General features: G+C 39.6%; 1 protein-coding gene and 1 long non-coding RNA gene across 3 annotated transcripts; both read right to left on the reverse strand.

Annotated features, from left to right (window-relative positions):
- Nucleotides 1-7,685: 7,685 nt before the first annotated feature.
- On the reverse strand, nt 7,686-10,029 carry LOC113012071 (uncharacterized). Of its 2 annotated transcripts, XM_026152033.1 has the most exons (4): nt 9,238-10,029; nt 8,979-9,003; nt 8,753-8,853; nt 7,686-8,512 (listed from the first exon to the last, which is right to left on the reverse strand). In XM_026152033.1, the coding sequence occupies exons 3-4, from the start codon at nt 8,851-8,853 to the stop codon at nt 7,909-7,911; spliced, it is 705 nt and encodes a 234-aa protein (XP_026007818.1). In that variant the 5' UTR covers nt 8,979-9,003; nt 9,238-10,029; the 3' UTR covers nt 7,686-7,908. The 2 variants fall into 2 exon arrangements, with proteins under 2 accessions (XP_026007818.1, XP_026007817.1); XM_026152032.1 differs by having other exon boundaries at nt 8,979-10,029.
- Nucleotides 10,030-11,538: 1,509 nt separating this feature from the next.
- On the reverse strand, nt 11,539-14,044 carry LOC113012075 (uncharacterized). Its single transcript, XR_003270641.1, has 3 exons — nt 13,975-14,044; nt 13,850-13,878; nt 11,539-13,648 (listed from the first exon to the last, which is right to left on the reverse strand). It is a non-coding gene; the product is annotated as an uncharacterized LOC113012075 (long non-coding RNA).
- Between the last annotated feature and the right edge of the window lie 8,351 nt (nt 14,045-22,395).

The following is a 22,395-nucleotide window of genomic DNA, read 5'->3' on the forward strand; positions in this document are numbered from 1 at the left end:
CCCGCCCTTGGCCCACACACACACCTGACAACACTCACCCATCATCACCGGGAGCACTATTTGAGGCTGGAACACAGATCCTCTCGTCGCTGGATGATTGTACCCCTAACGTTAGTGTTCTCACAGCTCTTGTGCTTCATATTCGTGATTTGTGATTAGTTGGTGACCTGCCTTCTCGTCTGCCTCAGATCTTCCCCCCCCGGACCTGCGACCTCCCTGCTGCGGGAACGTGTGTGAGTGTGAGCGAAGAAGACGTGAGCGAGTTACCCTGTGATTCCCCCGGAGTTTTGGATCCCTTCACTGTACATATATTGCACTGGCACTGTAAATAAACTACACCTTGGAGATACCTTACCGCTCTGCGTTTGAATCCCTGTACCAGATCGTGACACTAGAGATGTGTTTGTGTGCATTTATATGATCATAGTCATACTTTACAATCTACTCATAATTACAGGACATGGATGTAAATACCTTTTATGGAAGGAAACCAAGGGAATGTTCACTTTCTGTCCTCAGAAAGTGAGGACAGTGAGCTTTCAGGGAGTGACATTGAAGTAGAGGAGTGGATCCCTGAATGAGGTTTGCGGGACACTTAGAAGCTCAGGGGTCAGTTGGTAAAGTAACTGTGTGTGCTAGTGCCCACATAGCAAGCAGGTCTGGCCAGGATCTGGTATCAAGTCGGCACTGCTGGCCGACTTCCGGCATGATAAGACATATGTCATCAGGCCTGGCATAGATGGCACTGTCTATGTGATGGCATGCCATATCTGGCTTGATTGTGGTTTGGCTTATGTGGCCCAGGCCTACAGAAAATAGGTCTGGCCCAGATCTGGCATCAAGCTGGCACTTCTGACTGACTGGTGTTTTGGCAGAGTGTATGTCAACCAGATGTGTGACAGGTCTGGCAATGACGCCACTGTTTATGTGATGGCGTGCCATATCTCAGGTGGCAGAGCAGGTTACAAACTGATCAGAGGGTTAGCGGTTCGATCCCTGGCTCTTCCAGTCTGCATGTCAAGAGTGTGAATGTGTATGAATGTAGTTAGGAAACACTCAATTAAGCAAAAGTGGCATGTTGTATAGAGCAGTTTGAGTAATCTGGGAGAATAGAAAAGCACTATATAAAAATCAGTCCATTCACTGTCTGAACAGAGTTTCGGCATGTTACTTTTGCACTGTTTTGCATGTTCTGGCACATGTTGTTATTACATGGCTTGATTAAGGTACACATTAGGCTGACATCTGGGGCTAGAGCTGAAACCGTTCTGGCCCTTTGGTGGCCCAGACCTGGTTTGTGTGGGCCACCACTGTCATTCAGAGCAACGGGTTTTTCCCTTTTCTACATCTAACTGTTCTCTGAAAACAGGAAGTGGTTAGTAGCTGAATAAGTTCATCACAAAAGTTATTAGGTGAAAAGTCACGTAGACATGTAGATTGCTTAGTGATCAATAAAAAGCACATTTTTATAATGCTAACTGTTTTGGCAATATTATTACATCTAATAGTGTTTTCAGAAGACTTCCATGTTGTACTGGGTGTCCAGTAGATGTAATCACTCCTCTATTCTGCCAAATTTTTGCAAAGTGGTGAACTGCTGAAAAAACATACTGGCTGTCTGTGTATATATTTATATCTTGGCCTGCGAGCAATTCACATGCACGTATGACTGCTTTGAGTTCTGCACTCTGAGTGGAGTGTGGATGACCTTCTTCAGGTGAGGCCAAAAGTGTGCTTGGGTTCAATTGACCACACTTCTGGATGGTAATGTGTGATTGCGATAGTAAGATTCCAACATATGATAGTTGTCTTGCATGTGTGAGGTAGGACAAATTGGCTTGGAGTAAAATTGAAGTTACTGCGTGTGGTACTTTGATGATTAAAATGTGCCCTAAGACAATGTCAGCTGACTTTTTTATTTATTTATTTTTTTTACTGCCTCTGCTGCAGCTGCACAGGCTTGCACATGCAGGCAGGCCTGACGCAACAGAGTGTAATTTGCACGAGTAAAATGCAAGCGGGCGTTGTTTTTCTCCAAATGCCTGTGTTAACACTGCTTTCATATAACCTGCTCCTCCATCTACATGTAAGTAGAAAGGCTTATCATAGTCAGGCAATGCTAAAACTGTATTTGTCTGTAATGCCTATTTTTAAGTTACTGAATGCTTCTTCTTCTTTTCTTCTCTATAGATGCAACACTACATTTTCACTCAAGGCATTTTAGATAATTTCTATTTTTTCCAAAGAATTCACACATCTCACACATCCTACATATTTCAAACTTTTAAGTTAGGATTTTTAAAAAAACAACAACTTTGCATTGCTCATAGCTCACAGCTCTAAAGCTAGGCATTTGTAAATCATATGCCTAATCACTATGTGTCACTGTGATCCACAAGTATGGTCACAAATTTGTTTCCAAACAAACAAAATAATCAAACAAAAACAAATTGCTGATGGCATGAACGTTTTACACACATTAGTCAGGACACAAAAAGGAAAAGAAAAAAATGCTGCCAGAAACAAATCAGAAGTGTGAGGACAAAACTGAGTTCACAGACAGCTGCATGTGTGAGCTTTTAATATCATGCAGCCTCTGCTCTAAAAAAATAAAAATAAAAATGTGTAACTTGCTCATTAACTTGTTAGTCTACATATTTAATTCAACTTCTCAATCCCGTAGCTTTAGCTGGTGTCTACAGGGTTTGGCTTATTGGTTGTTATTATAGGTTTGCTCTATATCTCAGCAATGTCTCATCTAGGATGACAGGTTTCCAACCGGGTCAAGTGCCTCTATGCACTTCATTAGTTTACTTATTTTCTTCGTTATCTTCATCTCATATGTCGTTCTGCTGAGTTTGAGCAACCTTAAGCTTGATGCAGACTACTTCTTAACAATTATCCACCTCACATCATAACTGACTGAGGTGCCTCTTCATATTAATATTATGTCATTATTAATGTTATTATCTTTTTTATATATAACAGCAATAGTATATTACAATACTTTATTACTGAGCCAATTTGATAGTTAGGATCATCGTACTCAGCAAACAGATAATTTAGAATTCATCCAATCTGCACAGATTTGCTTTTTCTCTGAACAGGTTTGTGCCTACCTTTTTAGACCGGTCTTCTGTTTGCCTCATATCAGATCCAACCTTCGGTCACATTCGTTCTCTCTGTTGCATGGCGAACCAGGCAGTTTATTATAATATTTTATTTATATTTTATTTTGTATCCATCAAGGGCTTCGGGTGATCTGCAGTTTCACCATTTCCCAAGCTGGAGACATTTACCTTTTCACACACTTTCCTTGGCTGAACAATGACGCAGCCTTCATGTACCTTATGCATCTCTCTATTTTATTTAAAAGGTTTTCGTGTGAATTATTTGCTTTCATTCATTCCATACATTCTGTACATGGTCGTCATTCCAACTATGTTTCATTGTTAACACCAGTATACAGGTTGTTATCCTTGCTATTATTAGTTTCAATACATTAAAGATAAGTTCTAATGTAATTTTGCCTTTTGTTTATTTTATTTTGTACTTCTTATATTTATATCTTTTTGGTGGGCTCTGTTTCCAACCTTTTTAAACTACTTTAAACTACTTGTTTAAAACTACTCAGTGGATCTGCGCTCGACAGTGCAGCCTAGGCGGAGTAGTCAAACGCAGATCCACTGAGCGCTCAACACAGACAGCATCGTCAGAAGAAAAGTTGATAAAATAAATTAAAATTTTTGTATTGTTCGATACATATGCGTACCGAACCGAAAGCACTGTATCGAACGGTTCAATATCGATACGAGTATTGTTGCACCCCTAATACATACACACAGATAGACATTTGCGCGCCAATTTGTCACGAAGTAATTGCGGCTACCTCTAAACCCAGCCTAAACGTAGTTCCTTTCGGCGAACTCAACCTATTTCACGTGTTTCACGAAGTAATTGCGGCTAAATCCCCTGTCAATAATAAAGGCCTTTATAAAGCAAGGCAAGCTGTGAGAGAGAACTAGGTCAGAGGGGGACAGGTCGCCTTAGCAACAGAGGCTTAAGTTAGTGGAAGTTTAAAAAACAGGAAGTTTAGTGCAGAGCTGCAGAGGCATATCAATAGAAAACAGGAAACCAGACAGAAAAAGTGGAACTAGTAACACAGAAGTTTTTATCAAAACTATGTGTGACGTGTAAAGGACCAAAATAACACCTCTCTCTTCTGGAAGATGATTAAATAAATAATTATAAATGTTTTGACCAACTCAGTCGTGTTCTCTCTATTCAGTAAAAGAATGACAAGAACCAGATTTAATAGCAACAAACTATTTCTCCAGGCTAAATGATGATCCTCTAAATTTGTGACACGCCATTTCCTCTCCAGATTACGAGTCATCTGCTTTAGGCTACGTGTTTGAGAATTATACCACGGAGTCAGGTACTTCTGATTAGAGACCTTAGTTTTCTCAGGAGCTACAGTATCCAGAGTCGTACGGAGTGAGGAGGTGAAATTATTAACAAGATGATCGACCTCTGTTGGAGTAGCATTCAGATAGGTGCTCTGCTCTATGTTGGTACAGGGCATTGAAGATGATAACAGTGGGTGGATTATATTATTAAACTTAGTTACAGCACTTTCAGAAAGACATCTACTGTGATAAAGTCTACTCTCCACTGCTGTGTAATCAATTATTGTAAATGTAAATGTTATCAGGAAATGATCAGACAGGAGAGGGTTTTCAGGAAACACTGTTAAATGTTCAGTTTCTATGTCATATGTTAAAACAAGAGCTAGAGTGTGATTAAAGTGGTGGGTGGGTTCTTTTACATTTTGAGAGAAACCAATTGAGTCTAATAACAGATTAAATGCCATGTTGAGGCTGTCATTTTTAGCATCTACATGGATGTTAAAATCACCCACAATAATTATTTTATCTGAGCTCAGAACTAAATCAGATAAAAAGTCTGAGAAATCAGACAGAAACTCTGTGTAAGGCCCAGGTGGACGATAGATGATAACAAGTAAGACTGGTTTCTGAGTTTTACAGCTGGGGTGGACGAGGCTAAGCATCAGGCTTTCAAATGAATTAAAGTCTTTCTGGGTCTTTGGTTGATTAATAGGCTGGTGTGAAAAATTGCTGCTACACCGCCCCCTCGGCCTGTGCTTCGAGGTTTCTGGTAGTTACAATGACTCGGGGGTGTTGATTCATTTAAACTAACATAATCATCCTGCTGTAAGTTACTGAGACACTGTTGTTTAGACTAGAATGAGAGAGCTTCTGTAATAAAACTGTTAGGGACACACCACCATTTTGGGTTTCGCAGAAATGTGTCATGCAGGACGCATCTCCCTTCTAGAAGTATTGTGAAAGAGAAAGTGTTAAATGGTCTACTGAGCAGTGTTTTGTCTTCCATCGGATGCCTCTGAGAAATCAAAAGAACTCGGTGAAGTGTTGATCTTAACAGTCCAAGATCTCCAGTCATCAGTGTTTGATATTTTCTTAATAATGGACAAGAAGAAGAAAAAAGCCCTAAAAACGTTTCATCTATTTAAACATTTGAATATAATCTTGTGTGTTGGAGCGATTTATTTCCATAAACCAGGGTCCTTTAAAAGCATCACTCACATATTCTGCTCAGTGATTTAGTGCCGTCTTTCCCAACCTTTTGGAGCCACTGCACATTTTCACTTTAGATTAAAATAAAACAAAAATGTCACAAAAACTATATTGATCATTTTTCCCCGTACACTCGGCTAGGTTTGTCCCCTGTTTACCTTTTTTGCTTTCTTCTGACCACTACTCATGTTAGGGGTGTCATCTGGGTCAGAATTTTCTCCAGGACCAGGTCTTTTTCTTATAAATATTTATCTGTTGCTATTACGTGTTGCGTAGTCTCACAGCATGACTATTATGCAATTTCATCTTCTTCTGTTTTCCTGGCAGTTGGCAACCCATTTAATTAGAGCATGTAGTGGTACTGCCCTCTAGTGGAAGAGAATATAATTGTTCCACCAGTTACTCACGCCAATCACTTAGAGAACCATATAATCTTCCACAGCACAGTGGTTGGGTAACACTGATTTAGAGAATAAAAGCTCAGAGTCACTGGGCTTCATAAAGAGGAAGCTGAACATGTGAAACTCTCCTTCAGAATAAAAGACACGTGCAGCAGGCTGGATGCTGAGCTTTATTGAAAGAACACAGAGGGGTCAAACACCTCACAGGCAGGCAGTCACATGATTCATGGCAGACAATGCTCTCACACACTTCACATGTGAGTGTCTTAGCTGTCACATGATTAATGAGATGTTTGTGTAACTACTGAGGTTGATGAGAGATCACATCACTTCTTCACTTCCTCCCACCATCGACTCACTTCAGTTTGCTTACCGGACTAATCGTTCCACAGACGATGCCATATCTCACCTGCTCCACACATCCCTGAGTCACCTGGACACTGGCAGAGGGAATTATGTTAGGATGCTGTTCGTGGACTACAGTTCAGCATTCAACACAATAATTCCCTCTAAGCTTTTCACCAAGTTGACGGATCTAGGACTCAGCTCATCACTGTGTCAGTGGATCCTCAACTTCCTCACAGACAGACCCCAATCAGTGAGGGTAGGAAAACAAGTCTCCCCCTCCATCTCACTCAGCACTGGAGTGCCTCAGGGCTGTGTTTTAAGCCCCCTGCTGTACTCACTGTACACTTATGACTGTGTAGCCACATCCGACACCACCTCCATTGTCAAGTTTGCTGACGACACTGTTGTTGTGGGCCTGATCTCCGACAACATCGAGACGGCCTACCTGGAGGAGATTAGGAACCTGGAGACCTGGTGCCAGGAGAATAACCTCCTCCTAAACGTCAGCAAGACTAAGGAGCTGATCGTGGACTTCACTACAAAGCAGGCGAGGATTACAAACCCCTCATCATCAGTGGCACGCCAGTGGAGAGAGTGGACAGTTTCCGATACCTGGGTGTCCACATCACTCAGGACCTGTCATGGTCCTGTTACATCAACACCCTGGTTAAGAAAGCCCGTCAGCGTCTCTTCTTCCTCAGAAGACTTGGAGACTTCCAGAAGGTGCTCAAGAACTTCTACTCCTGCACCATCGAGAGCGTCCTGACGTCAAACATCTGCACCTGGTTTGGGAACAGCACCAAGCAGGACAGACGAGATCTGCAAAGGGTGGTGCGCTCGGCAGAACGCATCATTCAATCAGAGCTCCCTGACCTGCTGTCCATCTACACCAAGCGGTGCAAGTCCAAAGCTAGGAAGATTATGATGGATCTCTCCCATCCCAACAATGGACTCTTCTCACTGTTGAGGTCTGGGAAGCGCTTCCGCTCCCTTAAGGCCAAAACAGAGAGAATGAGGAGGAGCTTCTTCCCCCAGGCTATTCGGGCCCTGAACCAGGTGTTGGGCTGGACTCTCCCAAACACGTCACTATAAGACTGGACTCTCACACACGTCACCACACATTTCCTATAATCCTATAATTCCTATAATTTATAATCCTTATCTTTATAATCTCTTCTGCTATTTGCACATTCTTTACTGTAAATTCCTAAGTTAATTTGTAAATTTTTGTAGTAAATTGTAAATATTGTAAAACTTTTCTTCTGTCATTTAATGGTCTGGCATTGTACAGCTACAAGCATTTCACCCCCATGTCATACTGTGTATGGTTGTGTGTGTGTGACAAATAAAATTTGAATTTGAATTTGAGGTTAATAGAAGAACTGAGAGGGGAGGCTGGAGTTTAGAGTTAACTGAGATCAGGAGAAGAGCTTGGACTCCCTTTGCGCAGCAAGTAAAAACTGACTGAGTTCTGTGTGATCTTCCTTTGTACACAGGTGATTGGTCTCTGAGTCAGCGGGGTTTAAGTGTTAGACCCAACACTAAGCATTGTTAATAATACAATATTGTGAAATTGCGTTTGTTTCCCTTCCAAAGCAGCTGTAACAATCTGGGTCACAACGAAAGATGTTATTAAGCCCACCGATGGCATCACCAAGAGAACGAAGGGAATCAGCCAAAATGTTTTCAGGAATGGGAGGCTGATTGTTGGGCTGAAAGATTTTTTTAAACACAAATACAGAATAGTAGGTTTCAGCGATAAGTTCAAGGTCCTCAATGATGCTCGATGAATGGTAGCGGCTGGTGCATGTATCACATGCAGAGGCAAAAGAGTAGATGAGCAGGAAGTTGTCCTGGCTGTTTAGGAATCTGTTCAGGTTCTCAGTTTCCAGCCGCTCTCTCAGGGTTTGCAGAACACGACTTTCTGCATGTTGTCCACTTCGTCCGCCTTCAGGTGATGTTGGTCTGGCCACAATCACCCTCTGGCCTACATACACTCCACGATTGTTATTGTCTGAGGTTCTTTCCCCAATCTTTCCCAGAACAGCCTGAAAGGGATCACCCTCAAAAACCTGGTTAAGAGTGTTTAGGTTCAGATCTACCGGGATGACTGCAGCCAGACAGAACTGTCCATCTATGCTGTATCTGTTACAGGAAAAGGCACAGAACACACATCTCAGTATTCTGTGGTTTCATATCAGATTACTATAAAACAACAACACATACTTAGTGAGCAGAAGACCACAGAAATGTTGGCTGGGTGTGTAACATTAAAAACAGATCCCAGTTTAAATGAAGAGTGTTTGTAGCACCATGAACTGCTGCTGCTCAGCATCCTGCAGATTAAAGCTCTGATAGAAACTCTTAATAAGTGTGTTTACTCACTGTCCTCTGATTTTTCTTACGATACGAGTCAGATCCACCTGGGCCAGAGAGGCTCCAACTGACAGCAGGAAGACGAGCATCATGCAGGGCAGCACGTCCATCTGCAGTTTAATCAAAAAAGACACATTTTAGACACAATTAAATATGATTAGTATTATAGTCAGCAGTTAACCTTTAATTAAAACTTCATTTTAATATTTATTAAATTTTTCTCAAACGTTCTCACCTTCACTGCTTTGTTTGTCTTGAAACTGCAACAGAAGAAAGAAACCAGTGAACTGCAGGAAACTGAACTGGGACTAAACTGTGAACCAAGTGCTTCACTTGCACCTTAACTGGCAAAATTAACTGGCATTTAATTAGTTAAATAAGTAATTAATATTTTTAATTGAACACTGAAAATTTGAATTGTTTAAGGGCATATGTAATTCATTTTTGTCACTCCTGGCTCTCCATAGAGTCTGGCATGTTTTCCACAGACTGACCTCTTCAGACTGCACAGACTGCCCAACTCCGCCCTCTAGTGTGACATCCAGGCCTGGTCTGCCCTAATTATTATTGCATAAGAATGCTGAAGGACAATTTTTTTAGTCCAAAGCCAGGAGAAACCTATCTCAGACTGCAAACTGTTTAGGGAGCGCTGCAATAAATGCACTGTTGTAATAACAAATACAAAGGCTGCATATTTTATCTCAGAAACTTCAAAAAATGCAAGCCCCTTAAAATATTGGAAAACAAGTTTCTAGATGGAAAAGATACCGATTCAGAGCCCCCACATACATAACAGATACAGTAAGAAACATTCAAGGCTAAAATACTCTTTTAAAAAATTAGTTTCTGCGACGCTCTGAGATCACGCACTGCTGCCTACAGTGAAGGGCTCGTCTCCGGTAATATGGACCAATACAAGGCTGCATTTTCAACGTGCGCAGCGCGGTCAGACAGGCAAAGTAGAGCTACAGGGAAAAACTAGAGTCACAGCTTTAACAGTGCGACTCTAGGAGCCTGTGGGAGCGACTGTGGACAATAACGGACTATAAACAACCAGCTTCTCCAATGGTGAATGCCGACACTTCACTGGCTGATGAGCTGAACGCGTTTTATGCTCGCTTCGACGCTGCAGCAATTAAAACAACAAACGGCTGCGAGCGCACGGAGTGCACCGGTGAAGACACAGCCCAAGCAGTGGTTCTCACGTGCTTCAAACAGTCCATCATTGTCCCTGTCCCAAAGAAACAACAGCCCGCTTGCCACAATGACTACCGTCCAGTAGCACTGACTTCATCTGTGATGAAGTGTTTTGAAAGACTGATGAGAGATCACATCACTTCTTCACTTCCTGCCACCATCGACTCACTTCAGTTTGCTTACCAGACTACAGTTCAGCATTCAACACAATAATTCCCTCTAAGCTTTTCACCAAGTTGACGGATCTAGGACTCAGCTCATCACTGTGTCAGTGGATCCTCAACTTCCTCACAGACAGACCCCAATCAGTGAGGGTGGGAAAACAAGTCTCCCCCTCCATCTCACTCAGCACTGGAGTGCCTCAGGGCTGTGTTTTAGGCCCCCTGCTGTACTCACTGTGCACTCATGACTGTGTAGCTACATAGAACTACAGTCTGGTGCCAGGAGAACAACCTCCTCCTAAACATCAACAAGACTAAGGAGCTGATCGTGGACTTCACTACAAAGCTGGCGAGGAATTATGAGGCCCTGATCATCAGTGGCACACCAGTGGAGAGAGTGGACAGTTTCCTGGGTGTCTACATCACTCAGGACCTGTCATGGTCCTGTCACATCAACACCCTGGTTAAGAAAGCCCGCCAGCATCTCTTCTTCCTCAGAAGACTCAGAGACTTCCATCTGCCACTGAAGGTGCTTAACTTTTACTCCTGCACCATCGAGAGTGTCCTGATGGGAAACATCTGCACCTGGTTTGGGAACAGCACCAAGCAGGACAGACAAGATCTGCAAAGGGTGGTGCGCTCGGCAGAACGCATCATTCAATCAGAGCTCCCTGACCTGCTGTCCATCTACACCAAGCGGTGCAAGACCAAAGCCAGGAAGACCATGATGGACCTCTCCCATCCCAACAATGGACTCTTCTCACTGTTGAGGTCTGGGAAGCGCTTCCGCTCCCTTAAGGCCAAAACAGAGAGAATGAAGAGGAGCTTCTTCCCCCAGGCTATTCGGGCCCTGAACCAGGTGTAGGACTGGACTCCCACACACATCACATCACCACATGCACTCTGTTTTTTTTGCACACTTATTATAATTTATAATTTCTTTTTATTCATAATTTCTTACGTAAATTTCTAAGTTAAATCTGTAAATTTTTGTTGTAATGTGTAAACCTGTTAATCTTACTGTTAATTCTTACTGTCATTTAATTGTTGGGCATTGCTCAGTGTAAATGACCACAGCAGACCCGGTGACATTAACATGCTTTGCAGCATTCTTTATTAGCACACACACAGTTGCTGTTCGCAGTGCACACAGAGCTGCAGCTCTGATTTGATTAAAATTTAATTTAAAATTTGATGCTGTTGAAGTGAAGCAGAGGTTATATTAGAGAACTACACTGTAAAACCTAATATTGTGCTTAATTAAAAATATGAAGACGACTGAACTCAGTTTTTATCAACTTCTTATTAACACCTAGCTTAAGTTACCAGTACTGTTGGAGCTATTTGTTCTTTATTTTTATTATTTTGAAATTTGTAAAAGTTTGTTGTTAGTTTACTTATATTTTGGGGTTTATTTACAAGTTTTATTTGTATTTTAATATTTGTTTCAATGTTCGGTTTGTTTGGTGTTTACCTTGCTAAGTCAGTCAGTAGGAGATGTAGGGCCATTTTTTCTATAAATAAAGAGACTGGTATAGGACCAGCATGCACTGCGGGGGGGTCCTATGGGTTTTGTTTTTTTTACCAGAGCAGGAGAAGCAGCAGGAAGTAACACAAAATTGATCTTGTTATTGCCAAACTGGATGAATAAACCATAAAGACGCAACTTTCAAGTTCGGACAGTGGACATCTTTCGCCTGCGTACGAAATATGATCTCAGTGCAGCAGGGGCTTGTTGACTTTTAATTGTGGGATGTTTGGTTTGTCAAACAAAAGGAATTGCCACTACAAGTACTATTCATTCAAAAAGCTAATCAACTCAGTTTATTTGATTTGTCTTAAATTAGAAAAACTTAGTAAGCTGGAAATGTCGCTTTTCTGTGGTTAAAAATAGTTGAAATTGTCATTTTATTTTGTTTTTATCTCATAATCAAATCATTTTGCAAATAAACAGACAAAAGGCAGTCTCCCTTCAGCGGAAGAAAAAAAACGATATTGTCACTGCGTTCCTTCTCCCTCACACGGATCAGTTCACGTGTTCATGGCCCAAACAGGTCTATCTGGAATATGTTGAGCAAAGCTGGAGAAATTTCAGCTCAGATTGTTGGTATTGCTGTGATTGTTATGTGGTACACATACCAGCTTCTGTGTTTGAATGCTAAACTAATGTATTATTTAAACTCGAGATTGCACTTGTGACTGAACAATGAATACATTTTGTTTTGATTATATAAGTAATGTAACTGCAATAAAAATGTGTGGGACGCCCAAATTTAGTTTTAGAACAATACAATCTGAGACTTTAAGATGATGGCAATATAATTGTTTGTTGTTCAGTAGAACAGTGTCCAGTATGGGTCTAATGTGTCAGCTGGAAAAGTTGGGGAACCCTTGGTTAACCCACACCCTGCAAGTTTGGCAGAAAGTAATCGACATTTGCGGGATACACAAAATGTTAAGAATTTTCAGGTGGTTTGTTTTCGACTCAGATTTTTTTCCAAACAGACACGACTCTAACTTTAAATCGTGGATATCTTATGGCCTTACGACATTCCTCTCTCTTACTCATAGAAACATTGTGCTCAGCTTTGAGACCTTGTAAGAAAAACACAACCTGACACAATAGGACTTTCACAGATACCTACAGCTGAGATCATATATTGATCATCAGTGCAAATTGTCTGACTTTACAGATGCTGAGTCGCATTTTTTTCCATATCCTGAAAAATGCAACAAACATGACCCATACTAAATCCATCTCTATACAAAGCTCTATAGTGCCAGCGAGACAACACTTCATACACCAAAGACAAATGGCAAAGGGAATCAGGGATTGCTATCTCTGTGGAGAAGTGGGAAAGTGTTTGGTCCTGCCAGTGGTCCACATCCAGTTCTATGAGCTGGAGGGAACATGGCTGGAAGAATATTATTAGATACTTCAAGACACCATATCAGGAGAGATATAAAGGTTCACATTTTTGTCTCTGCGTTTGTGAGTCCTGCATTTTTGGTCCTCTCTCATTATATGTGCCTGCCTGCACACAGCCATGACAGGAACTTGAAATATTTGTCTGTGGGTGAACAATTAGTATTGCACAGTCAGAAATATCAAGTTATTCTTAGTACTGCATACTTGCAATGAATAAGTTGTCCTAACAGTCAACTTAAGTAAGCTTTACTCAGTTTTTTTGAGTTGTGGGAATTAATGAGATCTTACAGTGTAGCTAACAGTTTTGCAATGTGGCATAATTCATAAAAGTTGAAATTTCTTCTGTATTAAACAGCAGAAATGAGGCTTTCTTGTCAGAGGTCATTTTTGGGAAAAGGGGAAAAAAGTGGCTGACAACACAAAAATGAGACTGTTTGTAATAGTCAGAGGGGATTAATGACAATGTTTATCAAACCTGAAACGTAGTATGGATCTTCTTTTGCTGCTGGTTAAGTCAGTTTTGGCTGGAGAGTAGTAACACCTGTGTACCTGCTCTCATTTGTGGTTTTACCTGTTTGGTGGTTGTTGAAATCGTTCTGTGAGCTTTAAGATGAGATTCTGTCAAAATACATTAATATTTAAAAATTGATTCAGCATTTAATCAATCGATATCACGTTATTTAAATTAGGGTAAATGGCCTGTATTTGTATAGTGCTTTACTTAGTCCCTATGGACCCCAAAGCGCTTTATACTACATTCAGTCATTCACCCATTCACACACAGTTATAATTGATATAAGTTGGTGAAAAAAACCCTACCTTACCACACCACAAGAAGGGTTCAAAACCTGTGCACAGGGGAACAGGGAGATCAGGTAATCTACAACGACAAACAAGATCTCAACACTCAAGCATGAAGACGCAATAACCAGTTTTTCACTAACAGTTTGCAGTTCAACAATCCAGCATAGACAGAAAGCTGCACCACAACCTTAAATAAGTCTCATAAGTCAGGTGATCAGGAACAGGCGGGACCTCACCAGGTGTGCGCAATCAAGGTTGGGTCATGCGATGAGTCCACCCAAGGCCCCGAGGCAAAACACAAAAACACAGAGCAGGGAAAACCAAAACTCCTGACTGAAGCTTAGTCTGTGAACACGAAATGTAATCAGATTACAATCAGACTGTCTGCAGAAGCTTTGAAACGTCACGGTCTCAGTTTAAGAGTCTAAAAGTCATCTGAGCTCATCTTCACTCAGATATTCTCCAGCGGTGACTATGATAAATGATCGATCGGTGATTAGAGTGTAACACAGTAAACGTTTGCAATGTAGGAAACTGACAGCGTCACTGTCCACAGAGTCACTGAAATGAAGACTACAGATGATGATAGATCTGTGATGTCATCACTGTCTCTGTCCTGATACATTGATTACTGATTGACTGTCAGAGCTTCGTGCTAAACACAAAAATAACAAACTAACATAAATGTGAGATTATAAAAACTCTGAGGTCAGTTTCACTTTTCATCGTATTCCATGAAAATCAGAGGAAACTGTGGACATCTCAGCATGGTGGATAAATAAATCGTAAATACAGTGGTGAAGTAAATAAAATAGTGAGATAAGAATGTGATAAAACAGGGAAGAAATCAAAAATAGAATAAATAAACAAAAAGTGGTGAACTGGTTGATCAAATGCAAATAAAACTACAAATGGTAAGATAGGTGCAATATTAGAATAAATTCAAATTTGTAACTCCTGGAGAAATTTCAGCGGGATTGTTGCTAATTGTGGACTTGGACTATGAGACGCTGTAGATGAAGAGCTTGTTTGTGTAGAATGAAAACAGGTTTTTTCACTCGATATGGAAAGTGTAAACGTGCTACGTTTTTTCTTTCATTCATTTTTATTTATACAGCGCCAAATCACAACAACAATTGTGTCAAAGCGCTTCTGTCACGATCTGGTTGTAGGGACTCAGGCGCAGAGCGGTTAGACGTCTCCAAAAACAGTTTATTTACAGCACCAGTGCACAGTTTATACAGTGAAGGGTAGGGATGGGTATTGATAAGATTTTCACGATTCCGATTCCATTTTCGATTCTGTTTAACGATTCGATTCTTTATCGATTCTTTTTATTTTAAAAGGTCGATTTGCTTAGAACTTTGTTTTATATCTTCTCTTTGAACAAGATAGAAATTTAGGAGTAACATGGCCTTACAAACCCAACAGTGAGATCTTAAGAGATCCTTAAGAGATCCAGCCTATGGCTCTTCCATGGGGTGTCACAAGGTCCCCGGAGAAAAAAATTGTAAATATAAAATAATAAAATAAATATTCTTCTGTAGCAATAACAAAGTATAACATAAATTATTCTGTAGCAATCACACAAGAATATCCAGTAATGTCCCTGCCTACAATTAAACACATTCACACTTAAGAAGGCAGAGCGAGGAAAAGGACAAGAAGATTGCTATGCTGGAAGGACGGGTGTCAGATCTGGAACAATATTCAAGAGTAAATGATGTGATAGTGACAGGACTGGAAACCAAGCATCAGACATACGCACGGGTAGCAGCATCAGAGAGAGGGGAGCCACCCGAGCAAGAGCTACGCTCTTTGGAAGAGCAAAGGTATAGAAATGGACAGTAAAAATATTGAGGGATGCCATCCTCTTCCGAGAAAAAATCAAATACCTGCCATTATCATTCGTTTTGTTAATAGAAAACAGAAAAAAGAACTGCTCAAGCAAGGAAGAAAGCTAAAAGGTACAAATGTTTATTTAAATGAACACCTAATCAAGAAAAATGCAGACATTGCAAGACAAGCAAGAATATTAAGAAAACAGAAGAAAATACAGTCAACTTGGACGTCAGACTGTAAAATATTCATTAAGTTAAATGGAACACCAGAGCAGGCTAAGGTTCTAGTCATCAAAGAGATGACTGAACTAGAAAAATATAACTGATAAATGCAAAGCAGTGCTAAATATGATGTGACCGTCCAAGTGCACAACCAACGCAGATGTCTGACAATTTTCAACAAACAACTCATATAGATATTGAAAATAAGACATTGATGTATGACAGCAACATAGATCCTGATTGTAATTTCTTTAACAATAAGACAAATGAATGCAATTATTATACAAATGAGCAACTTAAAAAGGAATTCAAGGTAGAACAGGGTATAACAATGGTTCACTTTAATAGTCGAAGCTTATATGCAAAATTTTCAATCCATCAAAGACTACATAACACAGTTTGAACAGCCATTCAAGGTGATAGCCATATCGGAGACCTGGATAACTCCTGGAAAAGAAGAAGACTTTAAAATAAATGGATATGAATTCCTTCATGTAGACAGGATCAACAAGAAAGGAGGTGGGGTGGCACTTTACATTGATAAAAACCTAAAGTCCAAAAGAATGGGAAGAATGACAACTGTTATTGATGGAGTGATGGAATGTTTATCAGTGGAAATAATTATAGAAAAAAGGAAAAACCTAATTGTCAGTTGTATATATAGAACACCAGGATCTAAGATTGAGATATTTAAGGATAATATGGAGGACTTATTTACAAATATAAATCAGAAAAGAATGTTTATTTGTGGGGACTTTAATATTGACTTATTGAATCCAAATCATAATAAGAGTACAGAAGAATTTATTGATTCCATGTACAGCATAGGTTTATTTCCACTGATAACAAGACCGACCAGAATAACATCTCATTGTGCAACTCTATTAGATAATATATTTACAAATATAATAGAAGGAAAGATAAAAAGTGGGCTGTTAATCAATGATATAAGTGACCATTTACCAGTCTTTGCATCGTATAATTGCCATTATAAAGTGAACAACGATGGACATAAGATTATTTACAAAAGAATAAGAACAGAGAAGACCTTAAATTGTCTTAGAAATGAACTTTTAAAGCAAGATTGGAATATTGTATATGAACAAACAGAAGTTAATAAAGCTTACGAAGGATTTTTAAGAACATTTAACACATTACTTGATAAAAACTGCCCAGTAATTGAAATCATTAGGAAACACAACTATGCAGGAAGACCATGGATGACAAAAGGACTACAAAATGCCAGCAAAAAAAAAGAATACCCTATATCGAGAATTCATAAAAAAGAGAACAATAGAAACTGAAATGAAGTATAAAACTTACAAAAATAAATTAACTAATATAATGAGATCCTGTGAAAGAGAGTATTACATTAAAAGGTTAGAACACAAAGATAACACAAGAGATATATGGAATGTATTAAACAGAATAATCAAAAACAGTGGCGTGCACAGACATTTTGGGGGGCAAGTGCTCCAGGGGGGAAAAAGGGCACTTTTTGCATATGTGGAAAACCAGCCACACATTAGCAGAAAACCACAGTTTCTGGAATGATCTCCCCTCAGTTTTTGGGTAAGGTATATCAGGCTGACATGGGCCCACATTGCAGCACATTGAAACGTATCCGTCATTGCGCTTTATTTTAAATGTATGGATGTGTGTTGGATCTGTTGGGTATTGTAAAGCTGCTAACTTTGACATTATGTGATCGATCTGTTCTTCCTCATTGTGGTCTTCAGAGAGCACTACATCAGTGTCTGTAGGCCTAACTGAACCTGTTGCTGCATTGGTCGCGGCTTCATCTGTTTCTATATCTCCCTCTTCTGCTATGCTGGTAGATGGCATAGAGCTGCTTCCCTGCTGTGACTGACTACAATGGAACAATAATAATAATAGTATTATTATTATTTATCATAATAATAAGCTTAAACAGATAGTTTTAATAATAACCCATGCTGCAAGTCTTGTAACATAGAAATAACTTTCGTAGGTACAAAATAATAGTTAGCTCAATGCCTGCTGATTAAGTTCATTAAAAACTAAGTGTGAACAGCTTTTAAGATTTTCCAATAGAATTAACTGCAAGGAGCAGGTTACATTAAAACATTAAAATAGAACCTGACTCTGCCCTTGACTCTGACCTTTCATCTTCATTTTCCTTTGCTTTCATCCAGGAGAGCAGAGAACTGCTTCCCTGGGCTGCCTGTTGTAGATCCCTTTCTTTCTCCTTTCTCAGCCTCTCTTTCCTAGGCATTATGCTTGCTGAAATTAGTAAATAAATAGACCAAAATGTATGAGAACGAATAAGACTGACTGTGGTCATTACAAGAACAGGGCAGAATGGTCGTTTTCACAGGCAATTGGGAACTGCCTATTTTTCCTTTAGCAAATTAATGTGTTAATGTTGCCAATATGTTACACCAAAAAAAATTAACATGTCTAACCAGTGCTTCTCAAAACTTTTAACATGCACCACCCCCAACACCGTACCCTTCAAACTACCAATAACAACGTCACTGTTCTGTCACAATCAGGTCACAACACAGTGCGTAAATGTCTGCGAGCATCGCTGAGTCAGTAACAACCAGTTAGGCTAAAGACTGCATCTTTAGACAGTTGGACGGTGTTCTAACTTTCTCACAGGAGACACCTACTAAAGACAGTCAAAGACATTAATTTCAATCTTACCAAAGTAGGACAGTAGTTGACGTTAGTTATGGAAAGGCTAATCCACAAAAACGGAGAAACGTCCATAATTCTATTATTCATAATCATGTCAAGGTTTTAGGTTTTTCTGCAGTTCCATCTCTAAAAAGTGTGATGTCTTCCCGTCACTGACTTCAGTTTGAAAACTTTGTATTTATTCACAGATTTCCGTGAGATCATCCTAAAATTTGTAACGAAAAATGGGCTCAAGAGAGCCCTCTGCCTAACGGCATGTAGCCTATAGCATAACGTGATATTTTCAATAGTGTATGCAAAAAGGTCGGAATTGATGGAGAGTGGGGTTGCCTAAATGGTTTAGGTTACATTTTAAATGTGTCGTTTTTTTGTTTATCCATATGGATGGATGGAGGGGGCAAGCTGGCAAAGTTTGTCATGTGCAGTTTCTGACAGGCTACTTCACAACAAAACAATTGCAGGTTGGTCTTAGAGGGCAAACAGAATAATTTCACTCGATTCATGGGTTACCTGACTGGTTGGGAAAGGAAAGAGCTGCCGTGTTGTCCGCCGTGGCTCCCAGTCGCTATAGTTAGCCTACTATGCCTACTCCAAGTAGTCCTATGTCATGCCGCTGCTACACGCCTCACAACAAATGAACTGCAAGCGTGTTCACGTGACACGGTGACAGTGAAAAAGCGACAGGGTTCGGGTGTCTTTGAAGAAGGGGCACAAATCAAGCCATTATTTTCACACCTTTTTAAACCGCGCAGCTTTAAAAAAAAAAAAAATCACGTCTTTCAAAAGGGCACTTTTTTGGACTGAGGGCAAAAGGGCAAGTGCTTCAGCACCACCTCGTCTCTATCTGTGCACGCCAGTGATCAAAAATGAATCAAGGAATAATGATTACCCTGGGTACTTTATAGAAGGGACAAGAAGTATTAATAACATGGAAGAGATAGTAAATGGCTTTAATGAATTCTTCGTAAACATAGGGCCAAAACTGGCAGAAGAAATAAAGGTTGATGGAATAGAAAGGGACACTGGTGAAAATATTGAAAGGAATAGTAGCTCAATGTTTTTAAGAGCAGTGGAAGAGAAAGAGATTTATGACATAGTTAGAGGACTTAAGAACAAAACCAGTACAGACTGGAATGATATTGATATGGTAACGGTAAAGACAGTTATTGATGGTATCGTAAAACCATTAAAATATATATTCAACTTGTCGTTTCAAAAAGGAGTTTTTCCACAAAAAATGAAAGTTGCTAAAGTTATTCCCATTTACAAAACCAGTGAAAGACATCATTTTACAAACTATAGACCAGTGTCAATACTCTCCCAGTTCTCTAAGATACTGGAAAAACTCTTCATAAAAAGATTTGACAGTTTTGTGGAAAAATATGAATTAATGACAGATAGTCAGTATGGGTTCAGAAACAACAGATCAACAGCTTTGGCACTGATAGATTTAATGGAAAAGATAACGGAATGTATGGATAATAAGAGGTATGCGCTCGGCGTTTTCTTAGATCTAAAGAAGGCGTTTGATACTGTTAATCATGAAATTCTATTAAAAAAACTGGAAAAGTACGGGTTTAGGGGAGTGGTTTTGGAATGGTTAAAAAGTTATGTAGGGAATAGGCAACAATATGTACAAATAAATGAATAAAAATCTAATTTGATGGATATAGCTTGTGGAGTACCTCAAGGTTCAGTACTGGGTCCAAAAATGTTTATTATGTACTTAAATGATATCTGCAGAGTATCGGAGATTTTAAAGTTTGTAATATTTGCAGATGACACAAATATACTGTGTTCAGGTAGGGAATTGCCACAGGTTTTGGAAATGATCACACAGGAATTAACGATATTAAAGAAGTGGTTTGATATAAATAAATTATCATTGAATCTAGATAAAACCAAATTTATGTTGTTTGGAAACCAAAAGAAAAACATCGAAGTAGAAATATGTGTTGACAATGTATGTTTAGAAAGAGTAAATGAAATAAAATTTCTTGGGGTGATCATTGACCACAAGCTCTGTTGGAAGCCACACATTACTTATGTTCGGGGGAAATTGGCACGGGGCATTGCCGTCCTGGGAAAAGCAAAGCATATGTTGGATCAGAAAGCACTGCACATTTTATACTGTGCTTTACTACTGCCATATATGAGCTACTGTGTAGAGGTCTGGGGAAACACATACAAAAGTAACACACAAACAATAACTATAATACAGAAAAAGGCCATTAGATTAATAATAATGTGGGTACAGGGACCATACAAATGCACTCTTTGTCAAAATGCAAGCTATTAAATTCCAAGACTTGGTGAAGCTTAAAACAGCGCAAATAATGTATAAAGTAAGAAATAAATTGCTTCCCAAAGAAATCTGTAAATTGTTCATAGAAAGAGACGGTGGGTATAACTTAAGAGGGAAGTGGAATTTAAAAATACAAAGTGCTAGAACAACTTTAAGAACTATATCAATCTCAATTGCAGGAGTTAAATTATGGAACAGTCTAACAGAAGAAATAAAAGTAAAAACATAAAACAGTTTAAAGTAAAATATAAAAACCTAATTTTAAATAAGTATAAGAATGAAGAAAACGGGGTTAACCCAGGACGGTAATGTTGCTGGAAATGGTGTTGTTGTTCTTTTTTGTTTTTTTGTTTTGGTTTGTTGTTTTTCCATAACTTGTGTATCTGCAAATATACACATTCTGTATTTTTCATACGAAAGAAACTATACTGTGGTGGGGCTTGCTAATTTCTTGTTTTTGATTTATGTATGTTATGTTTTGTTTTACTTCATATGTTTCATATGTTGTTTGTTTAATTTAAGACAAAAAAAATTTAAATGAATGAGAGGTAAAGCTTGAGGGGGTAGGGACAAATAAGTAAATACTTCAGCCTACTCCTTTTCAAACAAATAATGGAATGACATTTTGTAATGATTGTGAAGGCACATGTTTGAAATGTTTGAAATAAAAATGAACTGAACTGAACTTACTGAAAATCGGGGGCATCTGATGTGGTAAAAGGCTTGCACCCTTTTACCACAAACTTAGTCACTGCTCGGTGACATTCGTCTATCCTGGCCTGAAAGGAGATGCTACCGGTAGACTGCAGCGACAACTGCCAGCATCTGAGCCAGACTCTGTCTGTCTCTCTCATCATGGTCACCTAAATGCACAGTAATGGCAGGTTTTGTAATAAGGCAGATCGCGCGAACATAATATGCACTGTTAGTTGATTATTTACCTGCCGCATTAACGGGAGAGGACGTGCAAATGTTACCGCTGCTGCTGGGTTCAGATTCACGAGTCTGGAGCGGAATTAAAAACACGACATTCATTTAAGGTCATCGCGTGTTTTGTGAGGAAATGCTTTTGGATATTCGTAGTGTTTCCTCTCTTAAATTAAATATCTACTTTGCAAGTATTGCAAGCTGCCCTGTTGTCATCTGTTCTCGTAAAGTATGATCAAACTTTTGAGCATTTGTGCTGCTTAAGCACCGTGTTCCCTACCAGGTAAATGACGCTCCGCAACGTGGTGACGTCATTCGGGGCGACTGGAATCGTTAAGGGAATGGTTTGCAAAAATGGCAAACAATTCCAAGGAATTGAAACAGTGGGAACCGGTTCTCAACAAGAACCGGTTTTCAATACCCATCCCTAGTGAAGGGAATCCAAAACTCCAGGGAATCACAGGGTAGCTCTCTCACGTCTTCTTGCCCACACTCACACACGTTCACAGGTCCGGGGAGGAAGGTCTGAAGCAGAAGAGAAGGGAAATCACAAACTAATCACGAATACTAAGCACAAGTTTGCA

This window comes from Astatotilapia calliptera, chromosome 19 (genome assembly GCF_900246225.1).
Source record: "Astatotilapia calliptera chromosome 19, fAstCal1.2, whole genome shotgun sequence".
Taxonomy (NCBI): Eukaryota; Metazoa; Chordata; class Actinopteri; order Cichliformes; family Cichlidae; genus Astatotilapia; species Astatotilapia calliptera.